General features: G+C 42.2%; 1 protein-coding gene across 1 annotated transcript in view; it reads left to right on the top strand.

The window, feature by feature from the left end:
• Positions 1-17,083, top strand: part of LOC136626544 (kinesin-like protein KIF21B) — a 2,048,083-nt gene that overhangs the window by 1,993,472 nt on the left and 37,528 nt on the right. Inside the window, 1 exon segment of the mRNA XM_066601598.1 lies at positions 6,588-6,758. Within this exon segment, the coding sequence (XP_066457695.1) occupies positions 6,588-6,758 (171 nt within the window).

Genomic DNA, 17,083 nt, shown 5'->3' with positions numbered 1-17,083 from the left:
TCTGTATGGCCATTACAATGCACTTTGTAATATACATTGTGCATTGTAAAACAGCCCTACAGAAGATACATACCTACAGGATGCTTACCATTATGCATACCTACAAGATACATACCTACTATGCTTACCATTCTGTCGTCCCTGGTTACAGACAAATTCTTTCTTCTGTCTTCTCCTCTTGTCGGGGTGTGAACACGCATCCCGTTTGTGCATGCGCAGTAGCACCTGCTGGCTCAGGAACGCACGGCAGTTTGCGGTGAAGCCGATCCAGCAGGAGCGTCCACCAGTGCTTAGCTGGAGGGTAAGTATTACTATTAGGGGTGGGGCTATCACCATAACTGGGAGGGGGCTGTCACATAACACTTTTCAAGGGGTGGGGTCTGGTGAAGTCACACAACAGTTTGCGGAGGGGGATATGGGTGCTGTCCTACAATATTTTGCAGGGGGTGCTGTCACATTACATTGCGGGGGGGTGTCTGGTGTTGTCCATAACACTTTGCGAGGGGGGGGGATTTGCCATCACACAACACTTTGCAGACTGGTATTCTGGTGCTGTTACATAACCCTTTGCTGGTGAAGTTCTGTCACCATAGGGAAGAGGTGCTGTCACATAGACTTGTCGCCGGGGGGGTTTCTGTCACATTGACTTGTCGCCAGTGGTGGGAGTTCTGTCACATAGACTTGTTGCTGTGGGGTGCTGTCACATAGACTTGTCTCTGGGGGGGGGGGGTGCTGTCACATAGACTTGTCACCGTAGTGCGGGTGCTGTCACATAGACTTGTCGCCAGAGGGGGAAGTTCGGTCACTGGAGGGAAGGGGTGCTGTCACATAGACTTGTCGCCAAGATGGGGGGAAGAATGACAACTTCTCCCGGGGGAAAGGGTGCTGAGAACTAGTCGCCGTGGGGGTTGGGGTGCTGACAACTTGTCACTGTGGGCGGCTTTCAGTGTTACTTGTCGCCCTGGGGGGAAGGTGGGCTGTCTGTGTAGCTTGATCCGATCCATCAGGGCAGCTGAATATTTATCTTTTTATAAACTTTTTATTTACTTTATTGCAATCAGCGCTATCCAATGGATAGCACCGATGGCATTGCTGAGTGGGGGCTCCCCACAGTCTGGCACGACACCTCCGGGAACCGACAGCATGGAGCTGTCACATCCATAGCACATGTGACTTTAATCCTAAGAGGATGCATGTTTTTTCGTCCTCTAGGATTAAAGCCCAGTTAGCTAGGATGTAAAAACACTATGGGGCTGTCACTAAGGGGTTAAAAGCAGTCGGGGCCGGACTTTTTCGACTAGTCCTTTTAATAGCTTCTTCTAGCTCTGTCAGTTACTTTTCTTCATCTAGTGTTATTTTATGAACACAAATCAAATCTTTTAAATTTTATGTAATTTTTCAAGATGAGGACCAACCTCCTAGTCAATAGGTTTGTATAATATCTGCTGAAGATTTTTGCTATATCTTTCAATTCAATATCCATGTTTATCTCTAATTATAGGGATATATGCTATGATAACAGAAGTAATTTGACACCTGATCAAGAATCAAAAGTAGAATTCATTTACATATGTTAATACTTAATGGGGCATCCTTTGGCCCTAATAATATTCAATACTCTCCATGGCATTCTTTTTACTTCAGCTGGTATTTCCCTTTGTTTATCCTGCAAATTTCCATTGAGTTCTTTCAGAGATGAATGCTGTTCATATTTCCTGACCCAATATTCTGGTTTGCCCAAAAGATGTTCAAGTTGAAACTCTATGCAGGCCAGTCCAATAGTGTGCTTAAACCAATGTAAAACTTAGTGACAAAGAGTCTTAATAGAAGTATTCCAAAGTATTGCCACATTGTCTGCAGCAAATTATTTTCTAGGATGTCAAGGTACACCTCTGTGTGCATAGTTTTTGCCACTTCAACGAATGTACCAAAACGGACAAAGAAACATCCCTAGATCATAACAGAACTTAACCACCATACTTAACTATTAGCACAACATATTTAGAGAAGGACGATACATACTCAGGGAATTAAGATACCAATCAGCGGTTAGATGATGGTGAGATTCCATCATCACTAAATGTGGATGTCTCTTTCAGTAGCATCAAGTTCCCATGGCAACCACCTTTTCACTATTGGACAATAGGAAGTATGAGGCTATTAATAGGAGAAGTTTGATGGACTTTGGGAGGCACTAAGGTTGGAGCTGGGCCCCTTCAGGGCTGACGCTGCTACCCCTTTGTGATGATGTATAAGATTTTGTACGTAGAGACGTTAGGTCGTCAGCCATCTTGTTCTGTGTACCTTGACTTATATTCAGCCTATATCCAGAAATCCATTTGGTATCTACTGTATAATCCCTGAAAAGTTGGAAAAAAGTGACAGGTCTAGCAGCTTTTTTCCCCAGTCTGTTGATATGTGCATGTAGGAAAAGCATTGATCTCACCTGGACTGGACAAGAGCTGTGTTGTGATGTAAATAACCCCCCATTCTTTCTCTAGCACCTGTATTTGTTGGGTGGTATTAGCATGAGGATATAGACCATACATGTGCAAGTTTTAGAAAAAAACATTCTTCTATTAGCGGGCTAGAACCTTCCTCTTCCAGACTGGCTGGGGCCAAAAGAATTCATATTGGGGAAATCTCTGATAAGAATATTTGGTCATAGGAAGGTCCCAGCCAGGTATGAATTAGATTTTAAAAATTGAGTGGCCCAGCCGGACAAAATGCATCCACTCATGGTGCGTTAAGCACTCAGGGACCCTCTAAAATTGCGTAGCTCCATCCCTGGTTATGATTTCGGCTGCATGTTTGATATTCACATGCAGATAAAATCATGACCGGAAATATGGCTGGCATATCTTCACGATCGGAAGCCCTCCTGCCGAGATCTGACCAAAAATAAATAATTATGCTTCCTCAGAGTTCCTACAAGTCCAACCCTCCATTCTCTGTATGACCTCAGAGGGGGCAGGGAGGTGTGTACTAGGGACCCTTTAAAATGTGGGGCCCCTCAGGTCCAATTTGTCAATCCACTGGGCTATACTGCAGTATATGGACTTCCCTATGTTCTGGATCTCCACCACCCAGACCTCTTTGGGCAGTGTATCCCAAAATCTGGTAATTTTCTTTTAATTTCCCCCATTTATTTTAAATTTGCTGAGTGTGTATTCATACTGTATTCCTTATTCTCCCATGCATACCTTGCATACCTTTGTACATTTTGTGTATATTGCACTGCTAGACCTTTTCTAGAATAAATCCACAATTTATCAGCTCAAGCCTTGTCCATTTTAACAACGAAGCACAATACTCCGAAGATGGTATTAATAATTCATAAATCGGGTCCAATGCCCATGAACATTGGTGGTGGCAGGTGTGTATGGGCATTGTAGAGCTCTGGAGTGCGTTAGAGCGGATCAGGTGGGGATTTGAGGTTTCGTTTCGCATGCGTGCAGAAGCCCTGAGGAAGTTGGGTACAAAGCAGCCAGTATTCTAACGACTTCCTGCTTACAATACTGCTAGAGTGATCGAGGACTGAGGCGGGATCGATAGATACGTCTCACCTCTCCCTCTGCTGTGTCGGGTATGTGACAGACTCTTCTACTCTTTATTTATTTTTTTCATGGCTTGGGAGGATTGGGCTCCTTACCATTAGGGAGGATCTGGGATGATTGAACTTTAGGTCTCCAGAATAGTGTTTCGTTAGCACAGCTAATGCGCTGTGGGTCAAGCTTAGGAATTTTTTAATGCGCTCTTTAGTTAACTTTTAGGTGTCATCTACATTTCAGATTTTAGATTGAATGATACTTGAAACTATCTATGACTCATTGGGTTCCTGAAGAATTGCAAAGTCCAATGCGTTGAACCTATGACAGAATCAATTTTTTTGTACAGATTTTTCTTTTGAAAGATGACAAATTTTTGTCTCTACACTTTATTTGAAATATAATTTCGTTTTTATTGTTAAGCTATTAGCAAGTATCAATAGATAGAAACCTGTAATTTTAGAGGTACTTTTGTAACCTAAGTATGATGAGAAGAGTGGACAGGTATAGCAGAGTGATTTAGATTGGTCATCTGCTTACCTTTTCACCTCTATTTATAGCGATAAATCTTGGGTAATATCTAGAGGTGTGTGATTTTGTATGTTACCACCTCTGACCTAAGTGGAAGGGGCAATGGTTTAATATTGTTTGGTCATTCTTCACATCTGTTGTGACCACTCCATTAACAACAGTGATCTGCTAGATTGCACGAGGGATCAGGGATACCATCATCCTCTGGCTCACTGACTATTTGTCCTCAGAGTGATACTTACCTTCTTTATGCGTGACCCTTTTAGGAGGACTACTATTTGATGTTTTCCATCTGTCAGTTTTAGCCCTGTCTTTAATTAAATACAATTGAAGGTTAGATCTTAGGGTTCTTCTTCAGTGAAAGTCATATTTATAAGGTTGAGACCCCTCTGTAAATGTTTATAATGTTACTGATTTGCTGAAATGGGAAAAGATCACGCGAAACATCAAAAAAGACTGAGAGAAGTGGCCAAGATGATGAGGACCATGATGGGGTTTTGGACAGGAAACAGGAACCAGGTGACAAGGAGGTGAAGACATTGTTTTCAGAGGAGGGTAGTGGCGATACTGGTGAGTCAATATAGGGTCAGAACATCAGCAAAACATACCAGGGGGAGGTCTGCTAGTATGATCAACTCAGAAGCATATGATGGCAAAGGCTCCAGTAGAAAGTCAAGGAGGAGCAAGCTTAGATGCTATTAGTGGTAATACAAGCTTTTTCCGGTACTCTGTCAAGTGTCAATTGTTCTGTACCTCCCTGGAGGAACAAAACATAACACTGCGCTGGATCTGCAAGCAGAAATTAAGATGTAGCCAGGGCAGAAATGTAGGAAATATGGCTCCACGTAAGCATATAAAGCCACATCACAAGGCCACATGGGAAAATTTAATTGCCCCACAACATGAAGATCCTGCTACTGCTCCAAATCCCTGTGATCTGTCTAGTAGCTAGCCCTCATCCACATGCAGTACAGACTCATTGACATCATCACTATCTTCTGTTACTGCTTTTCCTCTGTCCCATCAGTTATCTATAACAGAATCTATCGTCAACAAACACTATCCAGTTGTCATGTGGCTGAACTTGACCAAGTTGTTTTTGGTGCCACGATCTTTAGGCAACAGATGGCATGCACTCAGTCTACATGTTGGAAACATAAGCCGAATTACATCCCCAAGAAAGCTGTCGCTGCTTTACAAATCACATGCAGAGTAGGCCAGTCAGTGTGCAGCAAGGTACATGCCACCATTGATACATGGAGCAAAAACTATGGCCAGGAACAGTACATGGGTCAATTTTTTGCAGTACAATACACCACCACAGCAAGGCTACCTACTGACACCAACATGGTTGCGCTGGTGTGCTTCAACTTGCAAAACCAAGTGCCTCAATAGATGTAGCTTGTGCTCCTCCTCTTTTTATAAATGCAAGGTCAATCACTGCCAGACCTGCTGAGCTTGGGCCAGAAAATCCACAGAGGCCAGAAGCTACTGCTGTGTAGGAAATACCACACAGTCTCTTCGCAAACACACACTGGGCAATGTGGTTACCGATAATGGGAAGAAACACGTGTGCGGGAATCATTCTTATACATTTAAGCATGCTCTCTTACAACTGCAGTGAAAGGATGTCTGAAAACCGCTTGATATGTGACGCTCCAGCATGCTGGAATTCCACCTTACAACATGTTGGACTGTCTGTAGGAACAGCGGAAAGCCATGAATGATTCCCTCATGCAACAGATGGACAGCTTTTGCAGCCAGCGTGATTTTCAGCTCAGGCATTGGCTGCTGATCAGAGACACGTGGCTCTTTGTCAGCAGGAACAACATTGGAGTGAGCGATGTTATGCCACTGAATATCATTCTGAAGCAAACACTTACAGTGCTGATTCAGCAAGGGATGGAGGAAGGATCACATGTGGCTTGCAGGGATTTGAAGGAAGGGATAGAGGGAATGAGGCAGACATTCAACATGATGACAGTGATAATGACAATGACCATAATGCCATAATAATGATGACCAACCACGGCAGTATGGGGCTCATTTTTCCTAAGTGGGCCAGGGCTGATGTGACCCTGGCCCTGATCCTCACTCACAGCTGCTGAGCCACAAAAGCACCCTCCTCAGAGGACCTGGTTTAGAAGGATTTCTTTCATGAAATGACATAAAGACATCAACAGCGGGAACCCAAGGTCTTTCTTCAGGACAATATTATGCACCGGCATGAAGATCATGTCAATTGAGGCTGACAAAGTGACATCGCCACAGTGTCAAACCTCACTCATGGTCAGAGAGCCATGACAGACATAGTTATGAACTATCAAAACTATGCAATTGTTATTCAGTGTTAATGCATGCCAAGTGAACAATATATTATCGCTACTTCACCGCTGGTCACATGCTTGTGTAAATTTATCTTGCAGTGTAATAGGTTGTGTGCAATATTAAGGAGTTCTATTCTAATTAGTATTGATTTGATGAGGTTTTTTTCCCCCTTTTATTTAGATGTTTGCTTTACCATCTGGGTGGGGAGGCTGTATATCTCCTACCTATAATCTAGACCCCCCCCATTATGATGGCATTGAGTGTTTAGCAGTGCAGAACAACATCTTATGCAGTGGTTCCAGAGACAATGGTGTCAAGAAATGGGATATCCAACGTTATGAGCTCATACAGGTATGTTTTGGAGTGAACCAAATTGCTACAAATTGTACTTTATGCTGCACAACAAAGGGCCAATCTCATTATTAGCTCTGTTTCGTCAGGATTTCTATTCAAAATGCTTAAAATGGCACCCTTGGGTGTGACCTAGACCGAACCTTTCTTAGCCATTAATTAAGGCTGCTCAAGCACAGATGAATAGTTCTTCATTTCACATGTTTCTATTAATTTCCAACATTTTGTGTTCAAAAGAATAATGTGGTGGATTATACTATTCCAAAATGCTGGAAATGAATGGAAATCTGCAGAAATGTTCAAGATGTGCAATTTTTAGGACTATGAAACGGTAACTGTTAGCGCAATTTATCGCTATTCGATATACTGTGTGGTCCAGATTAGATAAAACTAATGTGTAGGCCTGGAGAGCCTTTCAAAGACCACACGTCTGACCATCATGTGTCCCAAAAGAGTCTGTCTTTATTACCGTGCGTAAAAGTTTAAATAAAATCTCGACACAGGAAGTGAAGTAATTTAGGATACAGTTACATTATTTAGTGAGCTGATAGGTCATTCTCAGAGGGAGGTATTTGTGAGGTAGCTTGTGATGTCATCCATCTGGGAGGAACTTCGGTGAGCACGCTCAGTTCATTCTTCAATTTGGTCTCATGAGAAGAACATCCTGTTTCTCCTCTCTGCTTGACCAAGATAAAGACAAAGACAATCCTAGATAGGTTTTTGCCAGTTAGAACCGGTTTGACCAGTTTATGGACACAGAGCACTGCTCCTCCAATTCTTGTGGAGGTGGGGGGGTGATGTTCCCTTCCCCCAGAGGTTCAGACCAGAAACACAACATAGCAACTTCACAGTTGACAAAAATACAGAAAATACATATAGGACATCTCCCACAATTCCCTTCTTAGTTGTGTGTATTTCCATTCTCCTGGATAGTTTTTCCTTCCTATTTGTGTTCTCGGGCCTTTCCCTACCGCCTACAGGGGACCCTAGCTGTCACCTCCGCCATGGGAAATGCCTCCCGCAAGGGTGACACCCCAAGCCGCTGCCCTTTCCCTTTCTCCTGCATTATCCCTTCCTACTGCTGGGTGATATCCAGGATAAGGAAAATACCTCACAACACGTTACAGTTTTCCAACGGTATTCTAGGTAGATGGCTCCTAAAAGATTTATCTTTTTCTGCATAAGCCACCTTGTTCATAGTTTAGATGATACAACATGTTGAATATGACTGGCTTTCCAAGGTGTGATTTCAGGTTATATTGTTTGTTACATGTTAACATTGGTCTGATTACACAATATGGCTGAAACATTGGTACACTTACTGCTACCTTATTGTATCTGTTGACATTTTTCCGATCTTTGACACATTACCAGGGGCGTAACTATAGAGGATACAGGGGATGCGGTTGCACCCAGGCCCAGGAGCCTTTAGGGGGCCCATAAGGCCTCTCTTCTTCATATAGGGAACCCGGTACTAAAAGTAAAGCATTATAGTTCAGGGTCCTGTTTCAAGTTTTTCATCGGGGCCCGGGAGCTTCAAGTTACGCCTCTGCACCTTACATATGAAACAGTATAACCCTCTTCACAGGATGTACGTCTCCTATTACCCTTATGAGGAAGAAGAGAAATGACAGCCCAATGACTGCAAGGGTCCTACATATAACATAGAATATGGGCCACATTTGTCTCCTCCCTTGATAATGAACCCAAATTAGCTTTTCTTCAAGTTTCACTGAGGTTGTAGTGGTTAACAGCACTTGAAAGGGTTCTTTGTTCTTGATTCCAAGCTCCTCCTTGCGTCTTTTTAGGACAACCCAACCACCTGAAAGCAGACTATGCAACTCTTGATCTGGAAACAAGGAAAATGCACATTTATGAATGACAGTTGATATAACTCCTGATATAAGGCACTCACATGGGAGGTGAGGCCCTCCTTTTTAGCCTGGAATTAAGCATAGGCCTATTACAGGAGCCCTACGCAACAAAACGTTCATAAGGACTCAACTTAGTCTTACAATTAGGCATGGTTCTAATCGAGTAGATGACTAATAAAATGTTTACCTCTATTATTTACTATGACTTCTGGTCTATCAAAATATTCAAAATTACTTTCATAAAACCATTTTTTTTTATATTCTTGGCATTTTTAATTTTAATTAACTTCTCTAGCCACACCTTCAACTAACATGAAAAGAGGTCTATACAAACCAACAATTGCAAACGCCTACCTTTGGTAGCTGTATGCTATCATTTTGCAGTCACTGAAACAGATAGTCTGGCTCGCACCGAGAAGGTACCTTGACCAATTGGCCTGGATTGTAACGGGCGCATATAATGCATCCCTGTACAAACCCTATTGCAGCAGGGTTGAACCCTGGGGTAAGCCAAGCAGAAGACACTATACCACACGTTACCTCCTTGGATGAATGGCTTAGCTCATAGATCAGGTGTGACTTCATGGAGTACAGTGTGCAGGGGAGGCACAGGCTTTTACCTTTCTGCCAGACCCCAGTAGCATTCCGTTCGCTTTTCCACTCTTCCTTTTGAGGCCTGTTCCTGCAATTCAAGCAACAGAGAAATATCTACACCTGTTTCAGGTGCAAGCAGGTTACCAGCCGATACCTCATTCAAGGGAAGTCAGGCTGCTGCGGTGCCTGCTCTCTGGTTCCTTGCAGCCTCAGTAGTTGTCTCTTTGGCATAAGCCTGGACTCTGATGATAAGTCACCTGTGCGGAAAGAGCTAAAACCTTGTAGAACAAAAACACTGCTTCTGCGTTCTGGATTGGCTTACTCAAGGACCCCATGAAACTTCCACTGTGCCACAAAGGATGTGAAATCGTGTACGATTCCCAATGTGTACCTTAAGTCGGTACAGACACAAACAGTCTTACCTGCAGCCAGCTTACATATTTCAGTGAGCGCCATCACCTCTATTCCCTGAGTAGCTGAGTCTCTCGGGAGGAAAAAAGTGTTTTTTGTATAATTACCTCTTTTTCTTGGTTACCATTGCATAGCCTGTTTTGCTTGTCAATTTCCACGATATTTGGAACCATCTATGGGAAAAACTCAAGATTTACATTAATCATGGCAGTTATAACATTATTGTTAGGACACCTAGTTTATTTTTTTCATTCGTGTTTCTAAAACCATGTGCTTTCTATTTAATGTCATAGTCTGCGCCTGCCGCCCCTTCCTCTCAACCTTCTGAATTCAGTAAAAGATATGAAACGGGATTTGGAACTATACCCCACTTGATTGCGATATGTGAGGGTGCTAGCAGGGCAGTCTCATACATAGTCTGGAAGCTGAAAGATGTTTAGTTTGCACTCTATGCAGTATTTTATGGCCCCTTGAGGGAGCAAGACGTTACGGGGCCCCACACCATCTCTGGTACCTGCACTAAAACATACTGCAAACAGGAGAGGAAATATTGTTATTACAACCTACAACCATAACAAATGCACAAATGATGGTTAACTACTGGTTTACTAAGGGACTAGTATCCCTGATACCATTTGGGATATACTCAATTTCTGGCATCAAAAATTTACTTATTTTTTTTCCAAATGTAACGATCTTCACGTAAAATGCTGTTGTTAATTGAAAATGAGATACACTCTAAAATATAACTTTTGCTATTAATTTGACTAAAGTACTTATCAGGTGTCTCAAGTACACATCTTATTTTAGTATCAATTTTTTTTCCAATAATATTCAAATTAACGCAACTCAATATTTTTAAATTCCCCACATACTTCATGAACCTATATATATATATATATATATATATATATATATATATACACACATATATATATATATATATATATATATATATATATATATATATATATATATATATATATATATATATATATATATATATATACTGTGGCAATCCTTGACTATTATCTCACACAACTACCCTCAGGAATAAAATTAGATGCCCCTCCTTTGGTCACCTACATTTGTTCAAGTGAGAGACTTAACACAGAGTCTAAGAGTAACCTTCCCTCTATTCATTACCACAATATACATACTGTATCTATACCAACATCCACTTAAATGGAGACACACTTCTCTCCTAGGCTGGTCTGTGTTGAGGGTGGAGCAAGACCTCTTCCTATTGTTCTTCCCTCCCATCTCCTTACATCACCTAGCTCCACCCCATATAAGAAAAACTCTCATGTACCGCGGTTTTTACATATTTTGTCCAGCATAGGCTATCCAATGACAAACATAATACAACTTATGCCCATTTCCACCCACATACTTATATTCACCACTCTAGATAGCAACTATTATCACTGTTCATTGTTAAACCTTCTACCTTTTCTTAACTCATTGACTTGCTTTTTCCTTTACCCTTTTTTTTGTTCTTTGTGTCCAGTTGTGTTTACAAACATCATCTCATTGAATTTGCTTGAGAGTCATACTTGATTTTTCCCACACCTCACGACACAGGTCTGGCTTACCTCACTAATAAGCACTTACAATTTCGTCCCTGCACATCTTGTCGTAATTGGAAAAATCCTTAATTAATTGAGATTCTCTACTCCGGCACCTCATGGCACAGATCTGTACTTTTGGCACCACATTGTGGAACCTCAACAGTCTTTTGGGCCTGCCATAATCGGAGGAGATTCTCTGGCTAGCCCACATCTTTACTCCAAGCCAAAATCCCTTTGAGTTGATGTTTGCCAACATGGCAAATGCAAGCATTCCATGTGTACCCCTCCCCCCACATAACAAAGGGAGACCTCATCAACCACATGTTGAACAATGGAAACTCTCTTACCACATGGACACACTACTGTTTTTAACCAGCAACTTTAATCACTACTATAACCTTCAGCTAAAATTGCTTACATCCACTTTCCTTTTTACTTTCTTTTAACAAGTTATCCTACACATTCTTTGTTCCTTATTAACCTGCACAGTCTGTTCACATCATTCACTACTACAGAGACAATATAATCCACCCATAGCTCACACCTTTTTACACTCAGGACATTACTTCACAGACAACATAAAAACCACACAGTATATCTACGTCATTGTTCTTTTGATACAGACTTATCATATTTCAACTCACCCGGCCTGGGAGAGAGGGAAAGATGGTATAGGTATAAGAATAGCTTATTACCTTGTTTGAGCTCATTATCTGTCCGTCTCTGCTTCGAAGTCCCCTTGTGTCCAGATAACGATGAAATATTTTCATATCTCTGTATCTTCATTATCCCAGCAGTGCCTCCAAATTTTTTAGCGCAATTTATCGCTATTCGATATACTGTGTGGTCCAAATTAGATAAAACTAATGTGCAGGCCTGGAGAGCCTTTTAAAGACCACACGTCTGACCATCATGTGTCCCAAAGAGTGAAGTAATTTAGGATACAGTTACATTATTTAGTGAGCTGATAGGTCATTCTCAGAGGGAGGTATTTGTGAGGTAGCTTGTGATGTCATCCATCTGGGAGGAACTTCGGTGAGCACGCTCAGTTCATTCTTCAATTTGGTCTCATGAGAAGAACATCCTGTTTCTCCTCTCTGCTTGACCAAGATAAAGACAAAGACAATCCTAGATAGGTTTTTGCCAGTTAGAACCGGTTTGACCAGTTTATGGACACAGAACACTGCTCCTCCAATTCTTGTGGAGGTGGGGGGGTGATGTTCCCTTCCCCCAGAGGTTCAGACCAGAAACACAACATAGCAACTTCACAGTTGACAAAAATACAGAAAATACATATAGGACATCTCCCACAGTAACCCTGACAGGACCCTGGATGGAGCTGATAAAGAGGTCTAAACATACACATGGCATAAATTGCTGCAGTGTTTTGATGCAAAGTTAGATTGCACAGCTTCTATAGATATGTGCAAAACTAGATGACCAAAAAATAGATAGAATAAGTTTTGTTATTCACAGTAAAAAGGTGTGTTGCATATTACCCCTAGGTGTGTAAGACAGTGTGGTTTGAATTTATGTAAAACTTATAGGTAGCACATTTGTTTCAGATATTTATGAAGGTGGACAAAGACAAAATTGAGAAGCAAAGTAAAGGAGCAAGGAAACTAATCACAAACTAAAATGTTTCTACACAAATGCACAGGGCATGGGAAACAAACAAGGAGAATTGGAGCTCCTAACACAGGAACAGAAATATGATATCATAGGCATCACGGAAACTTGGTGGAATGATACACATGATTGGAATATAAGACTTGAAGGATACAACTTATTTATAAGAAACAGACCTAATAAAAGAGGAGGAGGTGTTGTGGTGTATGTTAGGAAAGAATTATCTCCACAGAGATTCAAGCGCAGAAAATAGTAGCTCTGTAGAAACTGTTTGAGTAAGAATACAAGGAGAGAACAACAGAAAGAACACCATTGTAGACATTTACTATAGAAGCAGAAGATATGGATGAACTCTTTCTACATCAGCTGGCCAAGTTCTTAAAAAAGTACGACATAGGGGGGCGTGGCCTGACTGAGCACCAAGATGGCCGCATAGTCAAGGTGCTCCGAGCTCAGAGGCTTATAAAGCGACAAAAAAAGCAGCAAATTCGACTGCTACTCACCCGGTCTAGCGAAAAGCGGCACAGCCGACAACAGCTGAGGGCGGAGGAGCCACCGCAGATCCTCTCATCCCCTGCAAGGACACCTGGAGGACCTCTTCTCCTCGAGCGGCGGCCTTTCCACAGCGGTCCCGGCACCTCCGACACTACCAGCATTCCTGATAGGGAGGAATCGCCTGCGGACCTCTGAAGCCAGCGGAAGCCTGCGGTCGGCATCCTTTGCAAGCAGGAGGGAGACAAAGCAGTGAGCAACACTCCAGCTCCGATAACAGCTGTGAGCAGATGAGCCGCCACAAGTCCTGCCAGCCCCTGCACAGACGGCTAGAGGAATTCTTCTCCCCGCGCGGCAGCCCATACACAGCGGACCCCGATCCTCCGACACAGCCAGCATCACCAACAGAGGAGAACAGTCTGCAGACTCCTAGAGCCAGGGAGAACCTGCAAACAAGGTCCACAGCAAACCGGAGGGGAGAGACAGCGGTGAGTGACACTTCAGCCCCGTTTAGCAATCCCCTGCCCCGCGCCATTAACACCATGGCGGCCATTAGAGGGAAAGCTCCTCAAAAAAATAAGCCACAGACAAACAAAATGGCTGCTAACACAGCCCAAAATAAAAAATCACAATCTTCCCCAACCGCTAGTCCTTTAAAACAACGCACTAAAATAGCGGAAGAGCAGGTAGAAGACCCACAAAGCCCTCAGATGGGAGATTCCATTACATCTATGCCCTCATCGGATAAACCAGCCACAGAGGCATTTATGAAAGAAATGCTATTGGCCCTAAAAGATTCCTTACAAGTGAACTTTGACTCGCTAAGTTCAACATTTAAATCCTCAATGGAGGAGATGGAGGAAAGAATATCCCATACTGAAAATAAAATGAGCGAAATTACTCATTCCCATAACAATCTAATTGATGATCACTACTCTCTGTCAGAAGAAGTTGATGCTCTCAAAATAAAGCTTGCAGATATAGAAGATAGAAACCGACGTAACAACGTGAAATTCAGAGGTATCCCAGAGGCGATCCCGGCATCAGAAATCACCAAATATATACAGCAAATGATCAAAACAATCCTCCCAGATGCTACACCTATGGATCTAACCATAGACAGGGCTCATAAACTGCCAAAACCAAAATTTGTTCCTGACTCTATGCCCAGAGACGTCATTGCTAGATTCCACTTCTTCCATATTAAAGAGGCTATGATGCAAGCCACACGCAAACTGAACCAGATGCCTGCCCCCTACAACGCGATTCGTCTCTACACAGACCTCTCGCAGATGACATTGCAAGCAAGAAGAAAGTTCTCCCTAATTACCAACGCTCTTCGCCAGGCAAAAATGCCCTATAAATGGGGCTTCCCGACGAAACTCCTAATGCACAAAGACGGAACATTGTTTATTTTTTCAAACTCAGAAGATGCCTCAGAAAAAGTGAAATCCTGGGGCATACCCATTCCACCCCCAGATGAAAATCCTAGGGGCCCAATTAGAAGACCAAGACCGGAAAAAACCCTCACGGCCTTGGAACCCGGCCGCTGAAATTATGCTCATATCTCGACCTACGAGAACTATTTCGACACAGCGTGCCTCTGGCTCTCACCCTCTCAGGTGAACTTTACCCCCCCCACTGTACAAGTCCACACCCTACTTGGGCTTGAAGTTACACTTCATTCGTCAACTGTTTTGATGATATACATCCTTTTGATAATCTGTTATGCAATGTTCCCCCTTGTTATGCTTAGACATCACAACTTTCCATGCTGCTTCATGACATATTCTATACTTAAAAATGTTGGTTAAACTTCTCTCCATAAACGCTAATGGGTTAAACTCACCATTTAAACGCTCATCATTGTGGAGAGAAGCGTTGACCCAAAAGGCTGATATATTTTGCGTGCAGGAGACACATTTCGATGCTTCCGCGTGTCCAAAAATTTACCATACTAAATTCCCCAATATTCTACTGGCTTGTGCCCCAAATAAAAAGGCAGGAGTGATGATCGCGTTTAGAGACACGAGCAATGTACAAACCAACTCAATTCTGCAAGACCCCAGAGGGAGATTTATTCTGGTAACGGGGACTTTAAACTCTGTTCCATTCTCCTTACTGAACATTTACGCTCCAAATGAAGCTCAGATAAGCTTTTTAAATAAAACAATTAAAAAATTGCGGAGGCATGGAAATGAAAGAGTGATGGTATGTGGAGATTTCAATCTTGTCCCGGACGAAACTATAGACACAACGAGTCAAACGCGTATAAAATACCCTAATCTAAACCCTTGGATGCAAAAAGAAGCTCTCTATGATAGCTTTCATTGCTTGAACGCATCAGCAAGGGAGTACACTTTTTACTCCCCCCCACACAGATCATTTTCGAGAATAGACCTGATATTGGTGGACAGTTGATGCCTCCCCTTAATCTCAAATGCCTCAGTTGAAAAGGCCACATGGTCAGATCATGCTCCCATTACAGCCACTTTTCAATGGGGGGAGGGGGGAGTGAGACACGCACTTGGAGGAATAACACCTTTCTGATGGGGATCCCTAAACATAAAAAAATAATAAAAGATGCTCTCACGGAATACTTTGAAATAAACAATACTTCTGAGGTAACTCTTATAACAGTGTGGAACGCGCACAAAGGGTATATTAGGGGAATCCTCATTAAAATTAGCGCAAAACACAAAAGAGACAAGGAGAGACAACTCAATGAAATCCTAAATCAAATTACAATAACTGAAACCCGCCTGCAAAAGGTCCAGTCAGATGAGCTACACAAACAACTATTTGAACTTAGACACAAGCTACCCTCCCTTCTTATTGATAATTTCGACAAAATTATCAAAAACTCAAAAATAGCTTACTACTCCTCAATAAACAAACCATCCAAACTAATGGCAAATCTAGTCAAAAAAACTAGAATCAAAACAAAAATTCCATACATAACTGACCCAGAAAACAAAGAGACAAAAATTACACACCCTAAACAGATTGCAGAATGCTTTCGTAAATTTTACGAAAAACTGTACAACCTTAAAGAAGACTCTTCTACTCCCCAGCCAAATCAAAAAAAAATCTCATCCTTTCTTAAAACACTAAACCTCCCAAACATCTCAGAATCGCAACAAAAAAACTTAAACAAACCCATATCTACCCAAGAAATCACTGACACTGTAAAAACACTAAAACTTCAAAAGTCCCCGGGCCCAGGCGGCTTCTCCAATGAGTACTAGAAATCCTTTAAAGAAACCCTAGCTCCTCACATGTCCCAAATGTTTAATTCGGCAATACAACAAGGTAGATTCCCAAGAGAAATGCTCGAAGCTACAATCGTTACAATAGCCAAACCCGGTAAAGATTCCTCGTCCTTAACAAACTTTCGTCCTATATCTTTGCTCAATTGTGATACTAAATTATACTCAAAAATCATTGCCCAGAGACTACAGACGGTTCTACTATCCATAGTACACTCGGACCAGGTGGGCTTTATAAAAGGACAACAAGCACCCGATGCTACAAAAAGAGTGATCGACCTCCTCTCCATGCTAGAATCCTCCCTTATCCCGGCCATACTCCTAGCCTTAGATGCAGAAAGGGCTTTCGATCGCCTTCATTGGGACTATACCTTCGCTGTTCTGAAAAAATTTGGCCTTACAGGAAACATCATCAACGCCATAAAAGCACTATACTCCTGCCCCTCAGCTAGAGTCCTAGTAGACGGTACACTTTCTGAAACATT

The sequence above is a fragment of the Eleutherodactylus coqui genome, chromosome 4, assembly GCF_035609145.1.
Source record: "Eleutherodactylus coqui strain aEleCoq1 chromosome 4, aEleCoq1.hap1, whole genome shotgun sequence".
NCBI classification, from domain to species: Eukaryota; Metazoa; Chordata; class Amphibia; order Anura; family Eleutherodactylidae; genus Eleutherodactylus; species Eleutherodactylus coqui.
This window is presented reverse-complemented; position numbering and strand designations above follow the sequence as displayed.